Source organism: Manis pentadactyla, chromosome 7 (genome assembly GCF_030020395.1).
Source record: "Manis pentadactyla isolate mManPen7 chromosome 7, mManPen7.hap1, whole genome shotgun sequence".
In the NCBI taxonomy this organism is placed as follows: domain Eukaryota; kingdom Metazoa; phylum Chordata; class Mammalia; order Pholidota; family Manidae; genus Manis; species Manis pentadactyla.
In genome coordinates this window covers 137,194,142-137,219,919 of record NC_080025.1, presented here as the reverse complement: position 1 = coordinate 137,219,919, position 25,778 = coordinate 137,194,142, and the positions used below count along the sequence as shown (strand labels likewise).

The window sequence follows — 25,778 nt, the reverse complement described above, 5'->3', positions numbered from 1 at the left end:
ACTTTTCATCCTAACCACAGAACTTCCGGAAGAATTGAGCTATAAGGAAGTGGTTAGAAAAACAGACTCAGCTCCCCAATCTACTACCAGTCAGTGGCTAATAGCACAAACCTGGCCCCCTATAAATCAATCCCAATACTTATGTGTCTGCTTCACATAGAGGTTTTGTTTCTTTTTGGACAGATTTTAAACTCTGTAGCCCCAGGATAACCCACAGACCTCTGAGAGCTAATAGTCTTTGCTTAAGATTCAAGCCTACTGCCAAAGCACAGCTTTCTCTCAAAGAGGAATTACAAAATATAGAGGGGACACCTTTGCTCTAAATTCACCTTTTATTCAACAAAAGACAGTAGCCAACTTTGGCCTGAACAACTGAAAGAAAGAAATTACAATCAACCAAAAAGAGTTAAGACTGGATAAAGCAGGTCTCAAGGGGTGGAGGGGAAGATTGGGACCTCAGTTTGGGACAGACATGGTAAGATTAAAATGTACATTAGACACCTAGGAGGATAAGTTAAGTAGACAGTTATACAGAAAAGTCTAGGGTTTGTCTTTTGTAAATACTGTAAGTCAAAATCAATGTATGGTACTACACTGACATTAAATGAAAAAATCTTACCTCAATAGAGGTTGGAAAGTTACTTGAGAAAATTCAATATCCACCCATATAAACTCTTAGAAAACTAGGAAGAGACAGGAACTTCCTTAATCTTCAAAGGAATATCTACAGAAAACCCCATCCAACTCTAGAGTGAAGCAATGAAACCTTTCTGTCTACATCAGGAATGACACAATGACACCTGCTATCACTGCATCTATTCAGCACTGCACTGTGGTAGTAGCCAGTGCAGTAAGGTAACACCTTAGAAGGCTAAGTATTTGAATCTAGAGAAAATCCAAAGGAATCCATAGATAAACTTAGTACGATTAATAAGAATTTAGTTAGGTTGCTGAGTCAGCATCCATTATTAAAAAATTACGTCTATCTACTAAATCAGTCAAGCAATGAAATTTAAGAGATACTATTCACAACATCAAAAATTAAGATAACCAGGAATATATCCAACAAAAGACAAATGTTACAGTGAAAATCCTAAAAGTCCATTGAAAGATATTAAAAACTTAAGAGATACACAATGTTCATACAACAGAGGAGTCAATGTTGTAGAAATGTCATTTCTTCTCAAATTGATTTACAGGTTCAGTGTAATCCTATCAATACTTTAATAGATTTTTATGTGGAATTTAACAAAATAAACATTCTAGAGGTTTACAGAGGTCAAAGATCCAAGAATAACCAACAGACTATTAAGAAGAAAAACAGGGACTTAATAAAATGATATTAAGAGAAGCAAAGTACTAGTATAGATAGAAACAAAGAACATTAAATAAAGAAACTATGAGTATTTCCACATATACAAACACAATGTATGACAGAGCTTTACTGCAGATTAGGAGGTGGATGCAGGGGAAGTGGACATGCCAAGAAATGGTGCTGGGACAGCTGGCTTTCTACATCAGAAAGAATATAAAATTAGAGCCTTACCTCCATCATTCACAAAACTCAATTATAGGCAGAAGTATTTCTTTTGTAAATAAGATGAAATAATTTTAACCTGGTTTTTCATTTAACAATATGTGAACATCTTTCCATGTCAATTAATATAGAGAATGTTAAGTAAATGTACAAAAATGTATTTAATCAGTCCCTTGACTAGTTTGTTTCATTTATTTCGCTGTGACAGTGAAACACCTGTATAAGAGATCCTAATTTTCACATATTCCACATATCTAAAGCCTCTTTCAGACTCTAATTTATCATTTAGAAGAATATACTTCTAAATGATAAATGCACATTTTGAGCTATTGTATAGCATCCTCATTGTCTTGGGATATTTATTGTCTTGGGATATTTTATTGCATTTGCTCTTATTTTTACAAAGAGATGAATGAATGTGCTGCTACTAGTGATAAGCACAGTATCACATACTTTTATAACTGGCACAGATAAAAAGTACTCAGCATTCTAAATGTGGCTAATCTTGAGCTGCAATCACATTCTCACTGAACTCAATCTATTCACTGGTATTCAATCATCAGAGGAAAGGACAACGTTCAAGAATATGAACAAAATACTGGAAATATGTATTATCAGAGATTGGGTATAAAAGAAATGTATAATTAGGTATCTTTTATAAATTCCTCTGGAACAGAATCTATTTTTTTAACCTTAATACATTCACCAATGTTTTCAGAATTCCATAGGCAAGAAATATGGGACTATCTACACTATGCAATCTAGTTATTTCTGTAGGATAAAATTCTAGAAATATATTTAATAGGCCAAGCATATGCTTATATTTTAGGTGCTTCAAATACGCCAGCAGGATGCCTTCGAGAAAGGATGCTGCGATTTATATTCCCATCAGAAATACAGAAGAGTGCCCATTTCTCCACCCATACCAAAAATGAACATGCTTTTTTTAATCTATGACAACTCAATACTCTTTTAGTTTACATTTCTTTGATGTTGAGCACTTTTTCTGTTTCCCTACCTATAAAATGCAGATAAAAGTTCTATCTACCTGACGTTGTTATGATTACATAAAATTCTTAAGATAGTGCCTAGCATGTACTATATATTCAGCAAATAAAATATTTTTTTCATGTTTTCTTTTGTAAATTTCTATTCCAGCCTTTTTCGTTTATGTCACTCCTTTGCCTATTGTTGATTTATCTAAGAGGCTGTTACAAAGGAAAGTATTAACTCCTGGTTTATCATATTCTAATATTTTTCCCAATTTGTCTTTACAAAATTTGCATATAGTTTCTTTTTAAATTGTCAATAGACAAATGCATCAATATATTTACCTTAGGTGCCATGATTAGGAAGGCCTGTCCTCCCCAGGTTTTTAGTGACAATTACTTAGATTCCATTCTAGTGCTTTAATGGTTTTATTTTTTTAATTTAATGCTTTCATCCAACTGGAATTAATTAAGGAGGTAAAGGACACTATGTCATCTAAATGTTACAGAATGGGCATTTATTACTTTCATAATTAGAAAACAACTCAATACTCAGAATAGTAACATTAGAGTCAAACTTCTCTCTACCTTCCTACCTTCATCTCATTCATACTCTTCACTACATTCAATTCCACATGCCCATTTTCAGACTGACCAGATTAGTTATGAATATACTACTTAGATTTGCATAAGACCTGATCAAAGTAATTAGTCCACAGTTAAGGCTAACTTGTGTTGGCATCTCACTAATATAAACTACTAAGGTTTTCTCTGTACCAGGGGTCAGTGACCTTCCTGTGAATGGCCAGAAGGTAAGTGTTTTAGGCCCTTGGGCCACAGAGGCTCTGCTGCAACTCCTCAGCTCTGCCACTGCAGCACAGAAGTGGCCACTGACAACATGTGTATGAGGGAATTGGCTTTATCACAATGACACTTCACTTACAAGTACTGAAACTTGAATTCTGTGTACTTCTCATGTATCACAAAATATTCTTTTGATTTTCCTCCAACCATTTAAAAATGTAAAATCAATTCTTAGTTTGTGGGCTATACCGAAGCAGGTGGCAGACCAGTTTGCCAACTCCGTTTATTTCAACATTTTGTAAGGGTATCTACCACCTATAGCAGTGCTATCCAGTGGAACCCTTTGCACTGACCGAAATGATTTCTAACTGTGCTTCCCAATGTGGTAGCTACAAAGCACTTGAAAGGTAGCCATTGTGACTGAAGAAGTAAGTTTTAAATTGTATTGAACCCTAATTAATTTGAATTTCAGCTTAAATAGCCACATCTGACTAGGAGCTATAGTACTGGCTAGTGTAGGTCGATAGACTGGACTCAAAATAATATACAAATATGAATACAGATGTGTGTGTGTGTGTGTGTGTGTGTGTGTGTGTGTGTGTGTGTGTGTATTTCCCACCACCCCCCTCCTGGGGACCTAAATTACCTATTTTATAGTCACAAAAATAATGGGTGTTTACTCCAGGAAAATTTCCACAATTTTGATTCCCGTGACAAATGGGAGTGGCTAAGTTTTTGTTTCTAAAGGCCTTTTGCCCTCAGTTCTCCGAAGGCAGAGAGCTTGGTGGCTGCTACTGCGCAATGCCCAGACTACTTGATCAGAGCCTCGTCAGCTCTAAGTTGTGTCTTCTCATTGTGTCTTAAAGGCACACCACATCCTCTTTTGCATGATCCTTTCCTCTTTTTGCCCACAGGGTAAAAATAAAAATACTGCATTAGTGGAAGAGCATGTAGCCTTTGTCCCTCTTCCCAAATACTAAATGCTGTTATGATGAAAAAGCACACTTACCATCAGGTCAGGCTGACTGTTCCGTGTCATGATGGACAGTTCAATGGCGGACAGCTGCACTTCTTTCCAGACCTCTGGGCTAACCTCTTGGGAAAGGGCTGTGAACGCATCAGATCCAGATCAATCTCACCACTCCGCCAACGGCCAGCTGCCAGCTGCCAGCTGCTCAGCTCGGCCTCCTGAGCCTGTCTGCTGACTCTCCACCTTAGTTTTATTTCATACGTCACAAACACAGGATAAAGAGCCTAGCTCAAAATGCAATCTCTATGCCTGAAACATCCCACCAGAGTCACCATTAATAACAAAGGTCGGTACAGAAGAGGGAGCCACTGTTTGGTCAAAAATGACCGGCTGTTCCCATTGACGGGACATTGTGCTGGTGTGAGGCCTGCTCGGGGGCACACAGAAGGATGAATTCAGCAAGCCCTGAAAGGCTTCTGCTCTAGGGAGTCTCTAACGCTGAGTGGGGTTGGCGGTTCCCCGACTGTCCAGGGCTCTCCAATTTTCAGCGACCACGGCGCTCACCATCTTGGGGCCGTGCCCAGAATGCCGCGAGCCTGCGTAACGTTCTCCTGTACACAGACGGCCGTGGGGGGGCCTCCTCTGCCCCGCTGGGCGGTCTCTCTGTAGGTTCCGTGTACAAGATAGAGGCTTGATGAGTCTGAGGCCACTCCTTTAAATGCAAAGAGAGAAAAACCTTGTCATGCACACACAATTCCGGACCCTGGTAGCTTCTCTCTGCAGAGGTTACTATTCTACCTATATCTGCTAGAAAGCAAACCAACAGTCTCCCTGGATGGAAGTTCCTCCAATTTGGAGCATGAGACCCTCGAGCTTTCTTCTGTTCAAGGCCTAGTTTGAAAACCATGAACTTAGAGACTGCTGCCTGAACTACTGTCTTTAACAGGACAGGCCAACTGCTACTACTTGTCCAAAAAATCAGCACTACAGATGAGCACAGCATCATCACATAATAGGTGTATGTTGTTTTACAGATAGATGGTCACACAAAAACGAACCTGATGAAATCCAGTTGCATCAAATACCTTCCTCACTTCTGGAATCATGTTCCTCACAGAGGACAGAGGGTTTCACCAAGTTTCACAATCCAGACGAGGCTTCTCACTCCTGCTTGGAAGGCCATCCTTCCCACACTCAGGACTTCTTTTGTCTTCTACTTCCTGGCACCCCAAGTCCAGAGTCATCCTGGGTCTCAGCAGGGTCCACAGGAATAATTAAACAACAACCTAGCCTCTCGGCCTTTGACATCACCTCTAGTCGATTTTCCCACTGCCAGCCATTTGCATGGCCAGAACTACTCCATCCTGGAGACCTAAAACCTTGATAACCTACTTTCTAATCACATCCCATACTGTCTCCTGGTTGATTCCCTTGTGCCCAGTATGTCTCTTAGGGTGAACTCCCTGTTCTCAGGTTTGCAGGCGGTGAGTGACAAGATAACAGTGCCGACTCTTCTCTCCCCGTCTCCTCCTCACTCCTCCCCGAGTCCAGAATGCACGGACCCAGCCCCCTCCTTTCTCTCTCGCTCTCTGTAAAGTGGCTGTTCCGGGGACTCACACAGCTCTTGCTGCTTCATGCAGCGAGCTTGGTTACCACGGCAGTCTCTGCCCTGAGGAGACATTTGAAGCAGGTAAATTTAATTTGGAGTATTCAGAAATCAGATTGTGACCACATATCTAAACTGTGTCCTTCACTCCTGCTGACGTTTATAAAGCTGATGTTTTGATCTTTATTGGCCTGGTTCCTGCATTTGTTTACATAAATTGGTTCAAGCTCAGAAGAGGAAGAGAGGGGTGTTATTTTGGGGTCCTTGAAGATCCTCACCACACCAAGTTTTCCATGACTTTGAGAATTCCAGTCCCTGACCAGCAATTTTCCCTCAGGGCCTAATTAACACGAGATGACATCACTCTTTTCTGTTCCATCATTCCTGGTCCTCCTGTCTGTAGTCTTCCATAATAAGTACCTGAAAAGCTCCAATTCTCAATCAATCTTGTCTCCAGGTTTCTGTACTCCTACGTCACGGCTCAGTATTATTGGAGAGAAAAAAAATGGTCTTGCTGAGTATCGACGTGGGGTAAACAGTCGCCCAAAGGAGCATATCAGTGTCACAACAAATTCTCAGACTCAGGTCCTCAACGCCACTCGCTGATCCTTCTCAACCTCCCTGTTGTCATCTTTCTTCCAAACGCCCTAGACCACCCCCACCAGCTACCTCATCGCTTCGCTTCCTCCGCTTCAGGGAGCACACCAGGACCTCGTTGAGGACAGACTTCATACCTCTACGCTCGTCTTCATCCGGGCCTCTCCCTTCCCTGCTGCCCCAAGGAAGATGGCGTCCCTTCCCCTGTCCAAGGCCAGCCCGGCACTTTGGATTCATTCCCTCTACTTGCTCATGGTTTCTGCCTGCTCAGGGTTGTTGTCTCTTTTCTCTCACCTCTTCCCACTCTCTCTTTTATTTTGCTTCAGGGTATAAGGACATGAATATCTCTCCAATTAAAAAAAGAACACTCCATTGAACCCATATTTCTCACTAGCCTTTTCTATCAGCTTCCTTCCAAGTCGGACTTCTTGAAGGCATATGCTCTCCCTCTGCTGCCTCTTCTTTACCTCCCACTTATTCTTTAACTTTCTTCAATATGCCTTAAGCTCCTCCACTTAGGAGCTGCCAGATTCAATGGATCCTCTCCTGTCGTTAGACTTCTTGCTGTTCTTAAAATGTCACTTTCTCCTTGAAATCCTCTCTTCCGCTGGCTTCGATGCTAATCCTCTCACCTAGGTTTCTTCCAGCCATTCTCAGTCATCTTTTCTTGCTCTTTAAATGTTCACGTCCCTTGGAGCTATTCTGGCAATCTAGTCTCAATGGTAACTTCGTCAAACCCATAGTTTCAATGCCGCTCATACACTTAGGAGCCTGAATCTATTCTTCAGCCCAGATCTCTCTGCTGAATTCGATACCAACCTCACAACTTCATCTCCACTTGTCTGTGCCAAAGGTACATTAAACTCAGCAGGTGCCAAATTGAAAATGGCATCTTTCATCACAAATCCTACTCTAATTATTACCAATACTGATGGTAATAATGAGTTACCAAACTCTGATCCCTCAAACCAGAAATCTGGGACTCCTACACTCTCCTTCTAGCTTTCAGAAGAATTATTCTACCTCAGTATCTCTTTAATCCACCTCTTGTCAGTACTCACGGTTACTGTTTTGTCTATGCCTCATCATTTCTCACCAGATTACTTAGCAATCTTCTACCTGATGCCCTTGTTTTTAACTACCCAAATCCAATCTCTTATCTACAGTGTTGCCGAATAATTTTTCTAAAATGCAAATCTGCTCATGCCATTCCCCCGCTTAAGTCTCAATAACTCCCAGGGCTTTAAGGATGAAGATCAGATCCCACACTGAAACTTGCCATGATCTGCCCCTACCTAACCCTCAAACTCCCCTTCTTGCCATTTTACTGCACTGGCCATAATTAAAGGCCATATTGCACCACTGGGACTCCACCCATCCTGGCCCCTTACCCAAAATGCCCTTTATCTAGTCCTGCATGTATTTCAAAACCAGCAAAAGCATCGCCTTCCCTGGGAAGACTTTGAGGGCCCTCGGTCAGATGTAAACACCCCTCCTCTCTGCTCCCATCATGGCTTTTCTGTATTTCTCTCTTAGCACTTGCCAAACTGCTCATTTCCTTGTACCTCATTCCTGGCACATGAATCCTTCTTAGGGTGGGAAACCTAAGAAATCTATTTGTCTTATTTGACTTTGTATTCCAGGCAGATAGCAGGGCTTGCGGCATGATACTCAAAAATCGTTTGCTAAAGAAATGATGGAAACAATGTACATTCTCCCAGACTCTACAACTTAAACATGTAGTTACTCTATTTCTTCCTAAATGCACTCACTACTCCACTATGAAATTATCTCCCTGAGCAATAGAAAGAATGTACTTTACTAAGTTTGCCTTAGGTATAAAAAGGCCTTGCTCTCCCAAGGTCATTTTAATAATCATGTAAACTGGTTACCCCTAGCTCTTCAGTGGCTTTATTTATTTCATTTCTTCAATCCAACTGTAATTTATTTGGAAGATAAAGGAAGCTACGATTTCCAAATGACACATATTAACTTTAATAATTAGAAAAACACTTGATACTCTGAATATTAACATTAGAGCCAAACTCTTCATTACATTCAAACTTCATCTTTTTTCAGATTGGTCAGCCAAATTGGGAATATACTCCTTTGATTTACATAAAAGCTGAACACAATATATAGTCCACAGATAAGGAAAACTTTTTTATTAGCATTGTTATTAGTATACATGGTTCAATTTCTCTCTGTCAACATTTCTCAGTGTATGGTCCACAGCACCACAGCCCAATAGAATTTTCTCTGATGATGGAAATATTCTATCTCTGTATTGTCCCGTACAGTAACCACGATCCTTATTTGGCTAGCATAGTTTGAAACCTACTATACTATACACAAGCCCATGCAATTAGAAATATTCAGATACAAATCTTCAATTCATTTCCAAATACTAATACAGACACCCTTACAAATAATTGATGAGATATAGGTCATTCTGTTCAAGGTTTGGCAAGAGTGAGTAAATGAACAGACAAAGGGAAATAGAATATTAAAAAGAAATTAAATATGGGTTTGGTAATAGAGGGAATGAGTTGGTAGATGAGAGGTAACTGCTTATCAAAAAGGAATGCTTTCTGCTTTGTACAGAATTAAGTATCCCCCATTTTAGTATTGGTGGACACTAAATATATGGATATAGACATATATATATCTGTAGCAGGAAATTCAAATTTAAAAATGCAAACACACACATCACAAAACAACATAGGGCACGTTTCTACATTTTAAATTGCATTTTACCTTAAGGGTGCTGAAAAAGTGAGCTGCTTTGGTTTTTAGAGGCCCAAGATACCAGTATCTGTGAAAGATCAAGATAAAAATTGATGAGAATATGTATCAGTGTAATAGATACCATTCACAACAGACAATACATTAGAATCACCCCTCTACTATAAGCACTGCTCAGAGGACACATCTACCAGAGGTGTTCTACGAATTACACCTCTACTCATAGCCTTGGAAGCTTGAAGACTGTGGTTTAGCCTCACAGAAGAGCCTTACAAGTATGTTTTTTTTTTTGAGAGGGCATCTCTCATATTTATTGATCAAATGGTTGTTAACAACAATAAAATTCTGTATAGGGGACTCCATACACAATCATTAATCAACCCCAAGCCTAATTCTCAACAGTCTCCAATCTTCTGAAGCATAACGAACAAGTTCTTACATAGTGAGTAAGTTCTTACATGGTGAACAGTGCAAGGGCAGTCATACCACAGAAACTTTCGGTTTTGATCACGCATCATGAACTATGAACAATCAAGTCAGATATGATTATCCATTTGATTTTTATGTGAATCCCACATTTCTCTCGTATTTTTATTTACAAGTATGTTTTTAATCTGCATTTCAATGCCATGTCAAACAGTATGTAATTAGGTATACAGTAGGTAGATCCTTGCAGTTTACAAGGATATATAATCAGAGTTTCCTTAAATCCCTAAATTGGCAAGCATCACTGTAATATATACTTTCAACCATATAATACAGTTGAGCATACATTCAAGAAGATGAGTGGAGAAAGATAAAGCTGCTAAGAGATGTAGATGCTGTCTGATCTGATGTGTCACTCATGAACCAAATGACTGGATCCTGTACATCATGTTCTCTCTCACATAGAAACATACAATTAAAAATTTTAAATCAGCATCATTTCACATTACTCATGTTATGCAGCTTTAAAATGGCAAATGTCAAATCTGGGAATGAAGAGGGTCTACTTCGTATTGCTAAATACATAAAAGCTACTGAAGAGAGCAAGATGCCTACTTGGAATTAGAAAAGTGGCGTAACGTAGATTTCTCTCTAAAACTTGCCTCTGTCACCTACCAGCCCATCTTCACTGCTCCCTATTTAATTCTGATCAATATGCATTTATAGACTGCACTTAACTATCTATATGGAGGAAAACAGAAGAACTATAGAGCATAAAATTTCTGCCTTTCAGAGCTTGTAATTTGAAAAAATGAGGCCCCCAAAAGTAACAGAAAGCCATTATAAACTGACCACTACTGGTTGGCAGTGAAAGTCAAAAAGGGACAAGAAGTCATCAAGGACCTGAAACCACTGGGGCAGCCACACTTACATAATGAATGGCCCAGAACACAGTAAAGGTGTGGAATTTAGGAAGATGGGATGGATTTAGACACAAGAAAGAGGGAAGGAAATCATTCTAGACCAAAGTTGTAGCAAAGGCACAGAAACACTGAGAATAATAGCCAGAGCAAAGCTTAGTGTAAAGATACATACATGACTATGTAATGAGGGGTGGTGGAAGATTAAATTGTGCCTTAAAAGCCAGAACAAGGAAGGGGTTTGATATGATTCAGAGAGCAATGTGGAGCCATTCTGATTATTATTCAGGTTAATTCTGTGATGCTACTGATGAGGGCTTCGTCATCTGATTTTGAAAGCTTACATAATAATTTGTTTCTTTTCCCAATTAGCCAGATAGAAACACATCCCGACTGAGTTTATTTCTCAACGGTCCACAGTTCCCTTCATCTCTACCAACAGCAAACGTTGGCACTGTGCTTGCAGTCTTCCCCTGGCCAGCTAAGGAATCATTTCTCGCATCCCTACTGTTTCTTCCTTAACACACAGAGCAACTCAGCGGCCAGTCCTAGTTGATGTATTAGACAGCAAGGACCAGAATTTTTAAATTTATTGCTCAGAAATCAAAATATGGGCAAGTGTGTGAGATACTCCTAAAGGGCTGACCTATGCTTGTGCTTATTTACTGATTAACACATTTTAGAAAGCAATTTGTTCTCACCAGACTTTTTCAGAGAAAACTAAGCAATTCCTCTTGGTGAGTTGTGGTATTGAGATTACAAATGAAACACAAGGTAATTTGTGGAATCAAGATAATCATGGCATACTTGCAAATGAAAAAATATGAAACATTAAATAATGCAGTGTGTATATAACACAGTAATCTTTCTCTTTTGACATTCCACCATCAAGAACCCCCATCAGCCGGAATAACAAAGTTGAAACAAGTGAGAGGAATTTCCACATAGAAGTGTGGCAGAAATGGCCACGAAGTGAAGGAGAGGCTTCTGGTACAAGCCATGTGTGAGAGCAATCAAAATTCATTTAAACTATACTAAAATTGCTAGCCTGTTTTTAAGAAAAGGTAGAGACACAAGAACACTCATAAGATAAGAAGCAAGCCCTGCAGTGTCTCCTTGGGCCCCCCAGGAAGCCTTCCCCACGCTAGCTCTCCACATCAAACAGAACAAGGCACACCCGCTTTCCAAGCCAGTTGTTTCAGTTTACACAATGAAGTCTGCAAAAATAAGCTCACGCCCATTCAAAGCCAGCAATGGCCCCATTCCCCTCATCAACAGGCGCCTTGCTTCCTGCTCACCACACAGCCAGGCATCTGCCTTCCTTCTCTGAGAGGCGGCCTGTGGTCTCTCAATCTGCAATGCTTTCAAAAAGAACACCTCTTAGGGACGGTCCCCCAAGCAGGGCTGTGAATGCTCCCTGGGCTGTGGCCCCCCTACTGCCTTCCACCTGGTACCCAGCAAAGCAGCCTGAGGAGGGCAGGCTATCCAGCACCCCCTATTCTAGCCTGAGTCTACCCCACACTCAAATACTGTCTGGAGATGTACTTTTCTCTTCAGCCGCTGCTGAGTTAGTGGGGAGGAAAGCAGGATGCTCCCCAGCCTTTCTGCATCCCAGATACATGCCACCTGTTACTCAGACAGAATTCAAACTCCAGGCCCACCAAATTTATTCCTAGAATATCACTGTAGATTGAAACCTCAAAGACAGAAACACAAAAAAATTTTTTGAAAACATCACAGATCAATATAGTAATCCTTTACTTGCTAACTTTGATGCCAGCATCTCTGAAAGATCCCCATCGAAGGCCAGTCATTGCAAACACAGGTTGTTCCTTTTCACCCTGGAAGTCAAATACATTCCGATTAGTGATTACAGTGACTTGGAACTCTCGCCAGGTAAGTACCCAGCAAATATTCGTGGCCTACTTTTCATCAGACCAAATTCTAGGATGTTCAAAGTTTAAGAAATCAACCCTGTGAGGACTCAGTCAAGTACCTGAAAAACCCACACTGTAAAATGAAACTAACTGTTACATATTAGGCCTCATGAATATGCTGGTAGGGAACATATTATCATATTTCAGATTTTAAAATAAGGACCACCTAACTACGCTGGTCCTTGGACCGATTAGTAGTCAGGTCAGCCAGAATTTCTCTCTCATATACATGTCCAAGGCAAAGATAATCAAGTCTGCATTCTCTTTAGAGGCCCACATGCTCTCAAGCAAGATTGAAATCCTGATACTCTCGATGTTTCACCCGAACATCTGAAAATAGCTATTTCTCATAACAAGTCAGAATACAAAGGGATTTGGATTTAGTCCAATGTTTTATAGTGAAATATTGCACATTACAATCAGTGAGTTTATAACAATCAGTGAGTTAAGCAATGTATAGAAAACACACACAATACAGCCACTGCCTCTAAGATGTATACTCCATGATGGATCTTTCTTCAAGTACAAACAATATATACACCAGGACTCTACAAGGCCTTTCCATAGCTCAGAATGGCAGCCACAGCCCTAGAGGGCCCCTATTTTGAGGAGAGCCACCAGCGTCAACACAGATCCCCAGAATTTGCTGCTTGGAGGCAGAACTAGATGAATTTCCACCATGTCCTCAGCCCAGCCAGCATACAGGCACTGGAGGAGAATCCTTGGCGCTGGAAGCTGTGGCCCAGAGAAGGTACGCTTCGTCTCCTCCCCCAGGGAGGGGTGATTCCCCCTCAATCCCAATTTCAGTCCCATTCCCACTACACTGAAACCACATGAGGGACTTCTGGGAGAGGCATACACAAGCAGGGGCAGCTGGCAAGCCAAAGACACCGGCCTGTCGTTCCTCGGGCGTGTATCTGCTCAAGCAGGAGATTTTCTTTTCTGCCCTCTGCACCTGCTCAAGCAAAGGGAAGGGCAGCTAGACAGAGATGGTAGAGCAAAGAGGTGACGGGAGGCAACTCACACGGCTGGGACCCACTGGTCTCTGGGGTGCCAGGTGGGTATTGTGGAAGACAGCAGGGCTTGGAGCCATCCTAAGGTAAGCTAATCACTCACTCATTTTTCTCATGGAATTACCATTAACAAATACACATATCAGGGACTAGCGATAAAAACTGTCTGCCCTCAAACAGCTCAAGGTATGCTGGGGGTATATACAGAAACAGACAGTAACAATACAACACAGCAAGTTCAAATAACAGATGTGTATCGAGTATTATGAAAGGCCAGAGTGTGGGCCTATATAACAGGTGTGTGGGAAGCAAAGGAAATAATAGATGGTCAGGAAAACAACATACATTTAAGAACAAAACAAATAATTTAAAGAATAAGGATTAAATAATGAAGATTGGGGAAGGTTAGGGAGAGGCAGGGAGAGAAAGAAAAACAAGAGCAGAAAGGCCCTTCTAGCCTAAGGGAGAGAAACAACACTGAGTTTGCTTATCTACAGGAGCATTTTCCCAAATGTTCCATCAGATGTTAGTAAGTATTACATCTAATGATAGTGACAATGATGATGACAGAAGATCCTATGGTATAATAAGTTGGAAAACACCAATCTTAGTTGGTTTGAAGCAAGTTATGTTTATTGCAATTCTTCTCAGTGTCTTTAATATGTTAATATACATTATACATCTCCAAAAGAAGAGATACAAAAGACAATAAAAATTGTATATGCAATACAAATTTTCCTGAGTTGTTAACTGTGCGAGGGCATTTTGCATAATTCACGTCCCCTGGGAAAGGCTGCATGTAGTATAGGCATGAAGTGCCGAGACAAGTACTCAAGGTTTCCTGACTGGTGCTCTAGGAACTTTCTCTTTTTCATTTCGGGGGAAGAATTTCAAGAATATTCTGTTAAGACTAACCGATTTGAGGTGCTATGTGCTAGCAAGCCATGGGAACAGCTTGGGATGATAGGAAATGAGTGTGAGATGATCTAGAGAAGCCCAACTAACAGGCAGATGGGTGCAGAGCTCTCCAGATTCAGAAGAGGGCTGAGGCTGAGCAATGGAGAGACTGGTCCCCTGTGGAGCACACACCACACAGGAGAACTAAGCAAGCTCAGAGGACAGAGCAGAAGCTGACAAAGCACCACAGCACCATAGCCCTGTGAAGGCTGGCCAACAGTCAGATTATGAGATGGACACTGAAAACAAAGAAACCGAACACTGAAAACAAAGAAGGGTGCACAGCCAGCTCTTAACAGCAAAGGAGATCTGCTGCTCCAAGTCAGAGATGCCCCAGGGAAGAGGAAATCTCTGAAAGAAAATGGACTCGTGGTTTGCGGAGGAAATTAACTGGGGACGATGGCTGGAATAAAAGCTTAAGAACAGTGAAAAGAAAGCAAGTCCTGTCAAGTAGACAGGGGCCTAAATCTAGGAACTTCAGGGATTCTAGATGAAGAGAAGAAAACAAGGTAGAAAGAGCTCTAAGGTTCTGAAGCAGCTCCGAGCATCAGCTTAGGAGAATGATCAGAGCAGAAAGGAGCCTTGCAGTTAGTCAGGAATGAGCAGCGGGGAAGGGAGAGTTCAACCTCTCACCCCCCATCCTCCTCACTTGCTGCTGGGCGGGCAGGGTCTAAGAGTCTGACTGAAAGAGCAAAAAGAAGGACCTAGAAAGAATTCCATAAATCTTCCCAGTAGCTACCTTAGAGTCAAGCACAAGGAATTACAGATGAATACATGAAGAATTGTGGGATAGAGTCAAGAGTGTCCACCCGGACAAAGCGGTGAAGTGGAGAAAGCAATGGACCATAAGACAGAAAATGGACAGCCTTTCTACTTTTGTCTCAGCACTAGTCTCATTTGACCAGGTAACTCTTTTTCTTCTTTTAATCTGTCAAATGAAGACACTAACACACATCTTGCCAGGGCCTCGCTGAGCTGGAGGTCCACATGAGTTGTGAACACACATTGAACAATGTAAAAAGCTAAATATAAAGCATTACTATAGGTTCCAAGGACTATTTGTTTTATCTTTGGAAAATCTTCAGTTACATGCTTAATTGGCCTTGGCTTTGTTTTTTAAAAGAAGAGGAATCTGGTATCAGGCTTCATCTATAATGCTTTTCCTCATATTCTGAAAGTTATTTCCAAAAATAAGGAAAAAAGAGAAACTCAGCTTAGCTGGGTGGCTCAGAAATGACAGCAGAGGCTGTTGTACTAAACTGATTTTAAAAGTTTCCTCTTGCTGGGTTATGTCATCAATATACAGGGCCTGTGGTAAATCTGATACTTTCATCAATTCACAAAATCAGTATATTTGAAAGAAAAAGATAAAAGAAACAAGGCATTTAAATACAAGCACAGTCCGCAATTTCCAGGTAATCTTAATTACTCTGGAATGTTTTACTTCTCATCATACATAAACTACAGTAAATCACTCAGTTATTAAGAGATATATCTTCATTCCTCTCTTCTGGCAATAACAATATTTCAAAATAGTATTGTCACAGATGTGGACCTATAACGCCTTCCTAGGCTAGAATTTCAGCACAGTCCTTCCATTTTGTGAAAACAAATTAGCTTTATTACATGCTAAAGAATCAACTGAAACTTAGATGTCTCTTATCATGACTAATGAGCTCATGGTGGAGAGTCCAAACCTCACTGCACGAACAACAAAGGAAAATAGGTTCACCAATTGTACATACAGCCAACACGATATAACAGTGATATTTTCGGACTGAGGCTGGGAGTCATGACACAGTGTAGACCCTTCTTTTGCAGATACTAGGCAACTTGAAAGCATTAAATGTTCATAGCCTTTGGAGGACAACCTGAAGAGATTTTCAAGACCAAATCTCAGGGAAGTACTCAGGGCTCACAGTTCACAGGATGGTTTGGCTTTATGCCTCAGCCTTCTTGGGAATCTGCCCTTTTTTCAGGGGGCTAAGGTGGGGTTGGGGGAGGAGTTTTGATGAAGAAGGAATTGCTACTTAACTACTATCCAGTGAGATTATCTTTTTTCTAGGAATTAAGTTCTTTTCAATTTGAGAATTTTGATCAAGAATCAAGAATGGCTACTGGGTCTTCTTCCCTCCAAAATTTCTGTTTTGGAAAAATGTCCAACCAAAATAACTTTCTATGTATCAATGACCATCATTTATACCTCTTGCCCAGATTTACCAACTGCCAACATTTCCTCATATTAACTTTATAGTGTATGTATATGCTTTATAATATTGTTAATCACTTGCAAATGAAATGCAGACTCTATGATACTTCTCCCCTAAATATTTCAGCATGCATCTCCAAAGAACAAGGACATACACAAACCTAACCATAACACCACTGTCACTCTCAAGAAATGTAACATTGACATATAACATAGTGAAATATCTCTAATTGTTTCAATAATATTTCTTATGGTTGTCACTGTTTTCATTTTTCCAATCCAGCATCTTGTAATGTACTTAATTACAGTATTTCTTTCATTTCCCTTTATCTTGAACAGACTCTACCTTCTTTTGGATTCCATAACATTGACATTTTTGAAGAGGACAGATCCATTGTTTTTAGAATGTCCCAGAATTTGGATTTGATTTTTTCTCATTATTAGATTCAGTTTGACTTAGATTAATGTTTTGGGCAGGAAACTACCTAGTTGATATTATATTCTTCTCAATATATCTGCCACAAAAGGAGGCAGATAATGTCCTTTTGTCCTATTATTGGTGATGATAAGTTTGATCATTTGGTTAAGTTGGTGCATGCTAGATATCTCTCCTATAAAAGTATATTTTTCCCTTTGTAATTACTAAGTAATCTGTGATACTGAGACTGTGTGGATATTTGTTTCCCAATGACCTTTTATCCAGTGGTTTTAGCATCCACTGATGACCTCTGCATGAATCTATTTCATTGGTGATTGCAAAACAGTAATTCTCTGACATTCCTTCTACAATTACAAGCTGGCAATTCTTCTGTAACTCAACTATGGACTCAGAGATTCTTCATTTCTTCTTTAGTGTGTTATATCATCCATTAGCATTATTATTCTTTTTAACGTTCAAACTAGCCCAGAATTGACTATTATGTGCCTGACTCCTCTGTATCTGGGTTGTCTCCATCAGTTTTTCAGTTGTGCTTTGCCTTGTCCTCGCCCCGCCTCTGAAAGCCATCTCTTCAGAGTCCTGGTAAATTTTATGAGGGAATAGTATTTAGAAACCAAGATCTGGGTGAAGGTATATGCATTGCTATTGGGTGTCATTGCTTCTAAGTCCTTTCAGTGGAGGTATATTATTTCTAAAGTGTATATAATATCCAGTGGGCATATATTTCTAAAATATGTATTTCTAAAACAATTCATGAGTTCTTAAAGAAATCAATAAGAAAGTGTTAGACAACCCAACAGAAAAATGGGAAGTTCTGCTCCCAGCTAGGATGTAGAAAGATACAAAGAACATTGTCCTCACCCTAAAAATGAGAAAAAGCCAGATAATCTACAAAATCATAATTTTCTTTAGCCCATCAGAGAGCTGAGATTGCAAGACAACAAGTAACCCTAATTCCAAAGACAAGCCCTTCAAGGACAGACGGCACCTGAGAAAGGTTTCCCCTTTGGCAGAGCGTGGGAGAAAAGAAGTGGCTACCAAGCAAACAGCAAAGATGAAAACAGTCACTGTCCTAAATGGTTTATATTTATTACCTCTTTTAATACTCAAAACAACCATATGAGACAGAAATTTCTTATGGTCCAAAGGTAATCAAGACAGGAACTAAAAATAGTGATACACTATATTGAGAGGAGATAGAGAAGAATTCTTACATATAACAAGAAGATCAAGAGATAAGGTTTAAAACTGAAGTCACAGAGTAGCACCACACACTTAACACTACTGAACTGTACACCTGAAAATGGGTACGATGGTACACTTATTTTTTATCAGAATTTTAAAAAGCATGATAAGCATATTAATTAGTGATATCTAGAATAAACAGGTAAGATTATTATTCTCTGGGGAGCTAAACTTGGGATAGGAGAGGGTAAAAGGGACTGCTGACTTCATTATCTCATTTGCACTGCTACATTTTATTTTCTTTAACATGTATGTGTGTATTACTTTGTTAATTTTTCACACTTTGAAGAAAAGATTTTACCTTGATCTGTAAGACATCGAGTGGAACTGTCTCTCCTTTCACAATGGCAAGTGTAGCATCTGTAATATGTCTAAAAGATAAGAAGGAAATGATCATATTGTGCAAAATTATTGACACCGCCCACACCACACACACACACACACACACACACACACACACACACAACCCTGCCCAGAGTACTAATAGCTGGGGTCAGGAAAAAGACATATTCCTTCAAAGTATTCCCAAAAAGCAGACAAAGGAGTACAAAGGAATTACTGATACAAATACAGGGGGAAGGCTCTGATACAGCCTCAGAAAGAAGGCTTTGGCAAAGAGAAATTTATACAAAGCACCACACATTTATTTATTTCACATTTATTGAGTCTTTACATTGTGTCTGACTCTTATCACTGGAAAATATGGTATCTATATAAATAATAACAACATCTTTCATTCACTGGAAGAAATTCACTTGAAAAAACAATGTCTTTTTACTCTAAAAACCTGAAGGGAGATTTGGACAGGATTTGTTGGAGTTAAATAAGCAAAATATAATCCAGAACCTAAGACATATCCTTTTACTTTTCAGGATTACTAGGATGTACTTTGTTTTAGTTGCTGATTCTTTTGTTCAGACACAAGACTGTTGCTACCTATGTTCTCATGTTCAGTTGAAAAGTCTATAGGTAAAAAAGGCATTTGCTATAGACATCCATTCAAGACATATGAAATTATTGCAGGCTCAGAGGCTATTCTAGGATTTATATTCTAATTAGATCTAAGGTCAGACACACATTAATACACAACAAATAGTCATCAAAAGGAAGGTTAATTCAACAAGTGGCCAGACTATAAGATATTTGCTCTTGGAGCAGAAAGAAAGAGTAAACCTACATCAAGCACTTTCCTCCCCCAGCCTGTCCACGCCTGTCACCTATCTGCTGTCTCTGCATGGTTGGCCGTTCCGATCCTTCAGATCTTGGCTGAAATGTCACCATTTACCCTAACCATCCTAGAGATAGGTCCTTCCCTAGCATTCTCTATTACTGATGTCTGTACTTTTCCCTTCATAGGTTACAATTTATAATCTATACATTTTTAGTTACATCTTTACCATCTGCCTCCTTCCAGAGACTGAAAGTTCCACAAGGTTAGTGATCATTTATATCCATTTATTGACCTGTATAAAATCTACAGCTAGCATTATAGATAATCAGTACTTGATGAATAATTTTATTCTATAAAATTTCAGTAAGTACAGAGAATAGTATCATGAATTCCTGTATATTCCTCAAGCAGCCTCAACAATTATCAATTCTTCCCAATCTTATTTCCTTTTATAACCCCCATTTCCCCAATCTGTATAAAGCAAATCCCAGATATCTTAACACTTCACCCATACATATTTCCTTATGTGTATCTAAAAGAGAGCCTCTTTTTTAAAAAAAACATAAAGTACTACTATCATATCTAAAATATTTAAATAAGCCCTTTTTAGCAACATGTACTTAATCAATGTTGAAATTTCCCCAATTAACACATGTAAAACTGGTTAATTTATTTCCACTTCTTTGTTCAGATTAGGATCCAAATAAAATCTATACATTGCAATTGGTTTATCTGTCTCAAGTTTCTTCTATAATATTCTGTTATTTTCCCTATTGTTAAAGAAGTGGGTCTTAATGAGTTTCTGAGCATTTGGATTATACTGATGGCATACCCATGGTATTAACATGTGTCTTCCTTCCTTGAATTTCCTGCAAATCTGTATCTAGAAGAGAAAATCTGTATCAGATTCAGCTTTGAGGTTTTGGCAAAAATAATCCAAAGGCAGTGGTGTGTACTTCCTAAGCACGTACAATGTGGTTGTCTCTCTTTCAGTGATGGTAGAAAGCATTGATAATCATTGGCTAGATTTATTAATGAACAGAGTTTCAAAATAGTCATCTTTTAATTCTATTATGGCTTCTAATTTATTACCTAGTCCACAATGAGAAAATTTACCTCATCAAGAATTTGGGTACCCCAAAATATAAGAAAATAAGGATAAATGTTTGAATTTTTTTTTTACTTTACCAATTTTCAAATAAGTTGATTTCTTAGTATCCTCAAAAATAACCAATGATCTTTTCATTTTTACTGTTCTTCAGTATATTATGAACTCTTAAGTAGATTTAAATATATCTGATTTAATACATTACAGTTTTTAGCCTTACTGATAATCAAATTGTCCCAAATGAATGAATTGTAATGGTGGAGTACTAGGATCAGTGGATAATTAGAATGAATGATGAGAAAGAATAGCCACAGAAAGTCCACATTAACGTGAACCAAACTGAGGATAGACTAATAGCTCTTGCCTAGAGCTTACTTATGCAAGTAGAATTATTTGAGTTCGAAAGGACTATTTTAATATTTTAACTTATTTTTTAAAGTCAGATTTATTGAGATATAATTTAGACATAGTAAATTTTGTCCTTTTAGGTATACTGTTTACAAATTTTGCCTTCAGTCATGTAACCACCAACATGACCAAGATATATAGCATTTCCAACATCCCAAAAAATTCCTTCATGGCCTTTTGTACGTACACTCCAACCACCATCAGCTCCTGGCAACTACTGATTTCTGTTCCCGTAGTTTTGCCTTCTCTGGAAAGTCATATAAATTGAATTTAAAAGTATGGAGCCTTTCCAATTCAGCTTTTTAAAACTCGTACAATGAGTCTGCAATTCATTCATGTTGTTGGCTATTATCAATAGATGGTTTCTTTTTATTGCTGAGTAGTGTTCCATTGCAATGGATGTACCACAATTGGCTTATCCATTCACCAGCTGAGGGTCATTGTCACTGTTCACAATTTTGGGCAGTTACGAAAAAAACTACTATAAACATCCATGTATAGGTTTCTGTAATGATATACGTCTTCATTTCTTTGGGGTAAACATCTAGAAGTATAATTGCTCATATGTTTAAATTTATAAGAAACAGCCAGACTTTTTTCCATAGTGCCTCTACCATTCTGCGTTTCTACCAGCAATCTGAGAGTTTCAGTTGCCCCATATATTGAATCCATGTATTGAAATTGATGAATACAAATATCTCTCCATTTATTTACGTTTTCCTGATTTCAAAACATCTTAAATGTTTTGTAGTTTTCAGCATATAAATCTTACACATATGTTAAACTTATCCATAAGTACTTCATGTTTTTTGTAAGGGCTTAGCAATGTATTACAGTCTTATTGTTGTTATATAGTTATATTTTAGAAAAACATAGTAATAATAAAGTAAAAGATTTATTTAAGTAGAGCTGTAAAACAGGACTCATTTAGATATTACTTTAATTTCCATTCAAAAAAGTATAGATTCTCTCCTAATATGGCCCCTCCTAATCTATTCTGCTCTGTACATCTCTGGGTAATAATGTGAATTTGGTAGGGAAGTCACCTTTCAATGGTAACTGTTTGGAATATCTATAAAATGTTCTTCCCTTTCTTTAAAAAAGGACTTTTCTAGGTGAAACAATTAGTAACAGAATAGACAGTTATCTTCTTTGATATCTTCATATTTGTTTTAATTATAGAACCTAGTATTTTTTTTTGGTATCATTAATCTACAATTACATGAAGAACATTATGTTTACTAGGCTCCCCCCTTCACCAAGTCCCCCCCACATACCCCTTCACAGTCACTGTCCATCTGTGTAGTAAGATGCTGTAAAATCACTACCTGTCTTCTCTGTGTTGCACAGCCCTCCCCATGCCCCCCACGCACACTATACATGCTAATCGTAATGCCCCCTTTCTTTTTCCCCACCCTTATCCCTCCCTACCCACCCATCCTCCCCAGTCCCTTTCCCTTTGGTAACTGTTAGTCCATTCTTGGGTTCTGTGATTGTGCTGCTGTTTTGTTCCTTCAGTTTTCCTTTGTTCTTATACTCCACATATGAGTGAAATCACTTGGTACTTGTCTTTCTCTGCCTGGTTTATTTCACTGAGCATAATACCCTCTAGCTCCATCCGTGTTGTAGAACCTAGTATTAATAATTGTATAGCCATCCTACTTGTTATTTATTTTCCATCCTAAGTACATTATCAATAAATATGCATAAAGTCTTCAATATATTAGGTAGTTTACCTAGGCATAATTACATGTTTACCTAACTAGTCCTTACTTTAGCTTTTTTAACAATCTTCTGAAGGAAGTATTATTCTTGTGCATTTGATAAACACAGGTGAAGAAACTGAAGCTCAGAGAAATTAAACAGAACTCCCACGATGACAGAGCAAGCATGTGGCAAAATAAAATTTGACTTCAGATATAACTCCAAGATGCTCTCTTCACTTTGTGAAGCTGCTCTGGATGCACCAAAGGGTTATCAGTGGATTTGAAAAGACAATCCCACGTCTAATATTTGGGTGCTCTACAGGCCTCTATCAGTGTGACCAGGCCTGAGATGTAAACACCTAAGTCAGGTATCATATCTACTTGAATCAGTGTTTCTAAACAAGTTGATACAGTTTAAAATACTTTAAAATCCACAAAATATATATGTTAACTCAAATGCTTGAATGACATTCTGGGTTTCCTAGTAAACAAGTTAAAACTAAGAAACAACCTATTTTACTTCCTTATATTCCTCTATCAAGATGTCTTTATTCCATTTTTTCCCCCCTACAATACAGATGCTATCTAGGAATTAGGTAACACTTTAGAAAATGAGATTCCATTTAGGAGAAAGCCAGAAGCATGATCACAAGTTGAGAGTGATCTGATATGAATGTATTACCTCTGAAGGGAGCTAGCAGAAAGGTTCCTAAAGCACTGCACTTACTCTGAGTAGTACCAAACACTCTGAGAGGCTTGGGAGTGCTTGGGAGAGACTAACCTTAAAAAAAAATGTTGCAACTAAAAAGACTTTATCAACTTTTTTCCTCAAAATTGGTTGGCAGAAAACAGCTAAAATGCAACCTTAAATTTATTATTCTCTGGCAGTAACTGAAAGTTCTAAATAAAGCAGCACTATAGCAGCGAACAGCTATTTTTTAAGATTATTTACCTACAATATTCCAAATTCAAGAGTTCTTTTTCTTCCATAGTGATTGTGGTATAACAAATTTTGACAGCAGTGCAAAAAGCAAAGCCTTGTTCTTTTAAAGAGCTTCAGGCATCTGCCATGTTAGAAGGTCTACAAAATTCAAAACCCAGGGCAGACTTACTTAATTACCTAAGAGCCCTGGGGCATGCCTATAAATTAAGTTTTGTAGATCTTTAAATTATAAATAGAGGCAGCAACATTAGTTTAACTGTAGGGGAAAATCAGCTCCCCCCAAAATGAAGATTAAGACCTTGATAGTGGCCACGCTACGTGTAAATTGGCTTTTGGACAGGCAAGAGGGTCTCCAAGGAACATGGTCTACCTCTGGCCACTGACATATACAGGAATGTAGGCTAAGTAACTCAAATAATCTATATTGACACAAAAAGACAGACTAGCTCTCTAAAGTATCCATGACCCAAACCAAGAAAGATTTATCTCAGATAAGCAAAAACGTTTGAGTAATTTGTTGATTTAACTATTGCACCTGGGAATAAAAAGCATGGCAAACTGAAATGCCACTTTAGGTTTAGGATGACTGGTGAAGAGCTGAACACTTCCCATTAGCTTAAGGCTCAAAGCACAAGAGATATTTTTTTTTAATTAAACTTTTAATTTTGAGATATTTGTAAGTTCACATGCAGTTGTAAGAAATAATAAAAAGACATGTACCCTTTACACAGTTTCCCCCAATGGCAGCATCTTGCAATATCACCACCAGGATATTGACATTGATGCAATCAAGATAGCAAAATTTCCATAATCACAAAGACTGTTCATGTCACCCTCAGCAGCCACATCTACTTCCTTTCCATCCCCGCCCTCTCTTTAACCTCTGGCAACCATTAATCAGTCCTACATTTCATAATTTTATGACTTTAAGGATATTATATAGATGTGATCATATGTACATACCTTCTAAAATCTCACTCCTTTTTTTGTTTAAAACAGTCTTCTTTAGGAATCAGAACTACAAGAGATATTTTAATAAAGGTCTAATATATGCCTACACTGTGCCTAGTATTTGATATATGAACCAAGACTTTTATTAAAAAAATATAGAACTGTTAAAAGATATAAGATGACTGTGGTCTTGAATAAGTTCCTTTACCTGTCTGTGTTTTATTTCCATTATCTGTAAAATGAGGATCGTAACACCTTCCCCATAATAAGATTAAGTGAATTTAAAGGCTAGGTGCAATGACGGCGGCATGAGAGTTGAGACGGAAACCTCCTCCCAAAACCACATGCAATATGAAAATATAACAAATACATCAAAGCCTGAAAAAGCAACAGGAAAGAAGGCTGTGGCAGACTGTCTACACCTGGGGAAACCAGCAGACCTCAAGGAAAAGGGTAATGCACCAAAGCTGTGATCCGGAGGGACCCAAGCCTTTTCCCCAAACCCACCTGACTGAAGGGAGGAAGAGAAAAGGAATGGGGAAGGGGTGGAAGCCTAGGACTGCCGAAAACCCAGCCTTGAAGATCTGCTTTGGGAGCACGAAGCTACATTACATGGTGCTCTGGAGATTACTGGGGTTGGAAACCTAAGACAGGAAAAATACTTGGAGAGACTGAGATTCCAGCCACTTGTAGAAAACAAATATCCACATCCGGCCACTTTGGGACAAAAGAAAGGCAGGCAGTCTGAAAGACTTCCTAACAGCGAGAGGGCTGCTAAAGGGGCAAGGATTGCACAGAGCTTGTTGTGCAGGGGAAAGGACAGGTGGACAAAACTATCCAGGCACACTCTGCCTGGCAGGTTGGGAACTTTTAGGAGCTTCAGGTGTTCCATCCCTCTGGCTGGCTACACAGCTCCAAAGACCCCCCCACCATGATATGCAGCCTGCTGCACCTTCTTCCCAGCTGACACCAGCAAACCACCTGCCCCTGCCATTGTGTCAGACCAGCCAAAGGGCAGCCCCACCTAAAGCAACTACAATGCAAATCATAGAGGCTTCTCCCTGCATACTCAGCCCAGTGGCCCTGGAAATGGAAAC

At 39.1% G+C, this 25,778-nt stretch overlaps 1 protein-coding gene across 3 annotated transcripts in view; it reads right to left on the bottom strand.

The window, feature by feature from the left end:
* Positions 1-25,778, bottom strand: part of AGK (acylglycerol kinase) — a 134,223-nt gene that overhangs the window by 6,228 nt on the left and 102,217 nt on the right. For all 3 annotated transcript variants that reach the window (XM_036926112.2, XM_036926115.2, XM_057504839.1), the window contains exons 9-13: positions 18,696-18,765; positions 12,356-12,435; positions 9,261-9,318; positions 4,865-5,012; positions 4,340-4,437 (exon numbers count right to left, since the gene is read on the bottom strand). In XM_036926112.2, the coding sequence (XP_036782007.2) occupies positions 4,340-4,437; positions 4,865-5,012; positions 9,261-9,318; positions 12,356-12,435; positions 18,696-18,765 (454 nt within the window). The remainder of the gene's footprint in view (positions 1-4,339; positions 4,438-4,864; positions 5,013-9,260; positions 9,319-12,355; positions 12,436-18,695; positions 18,766-25,778) is intronic.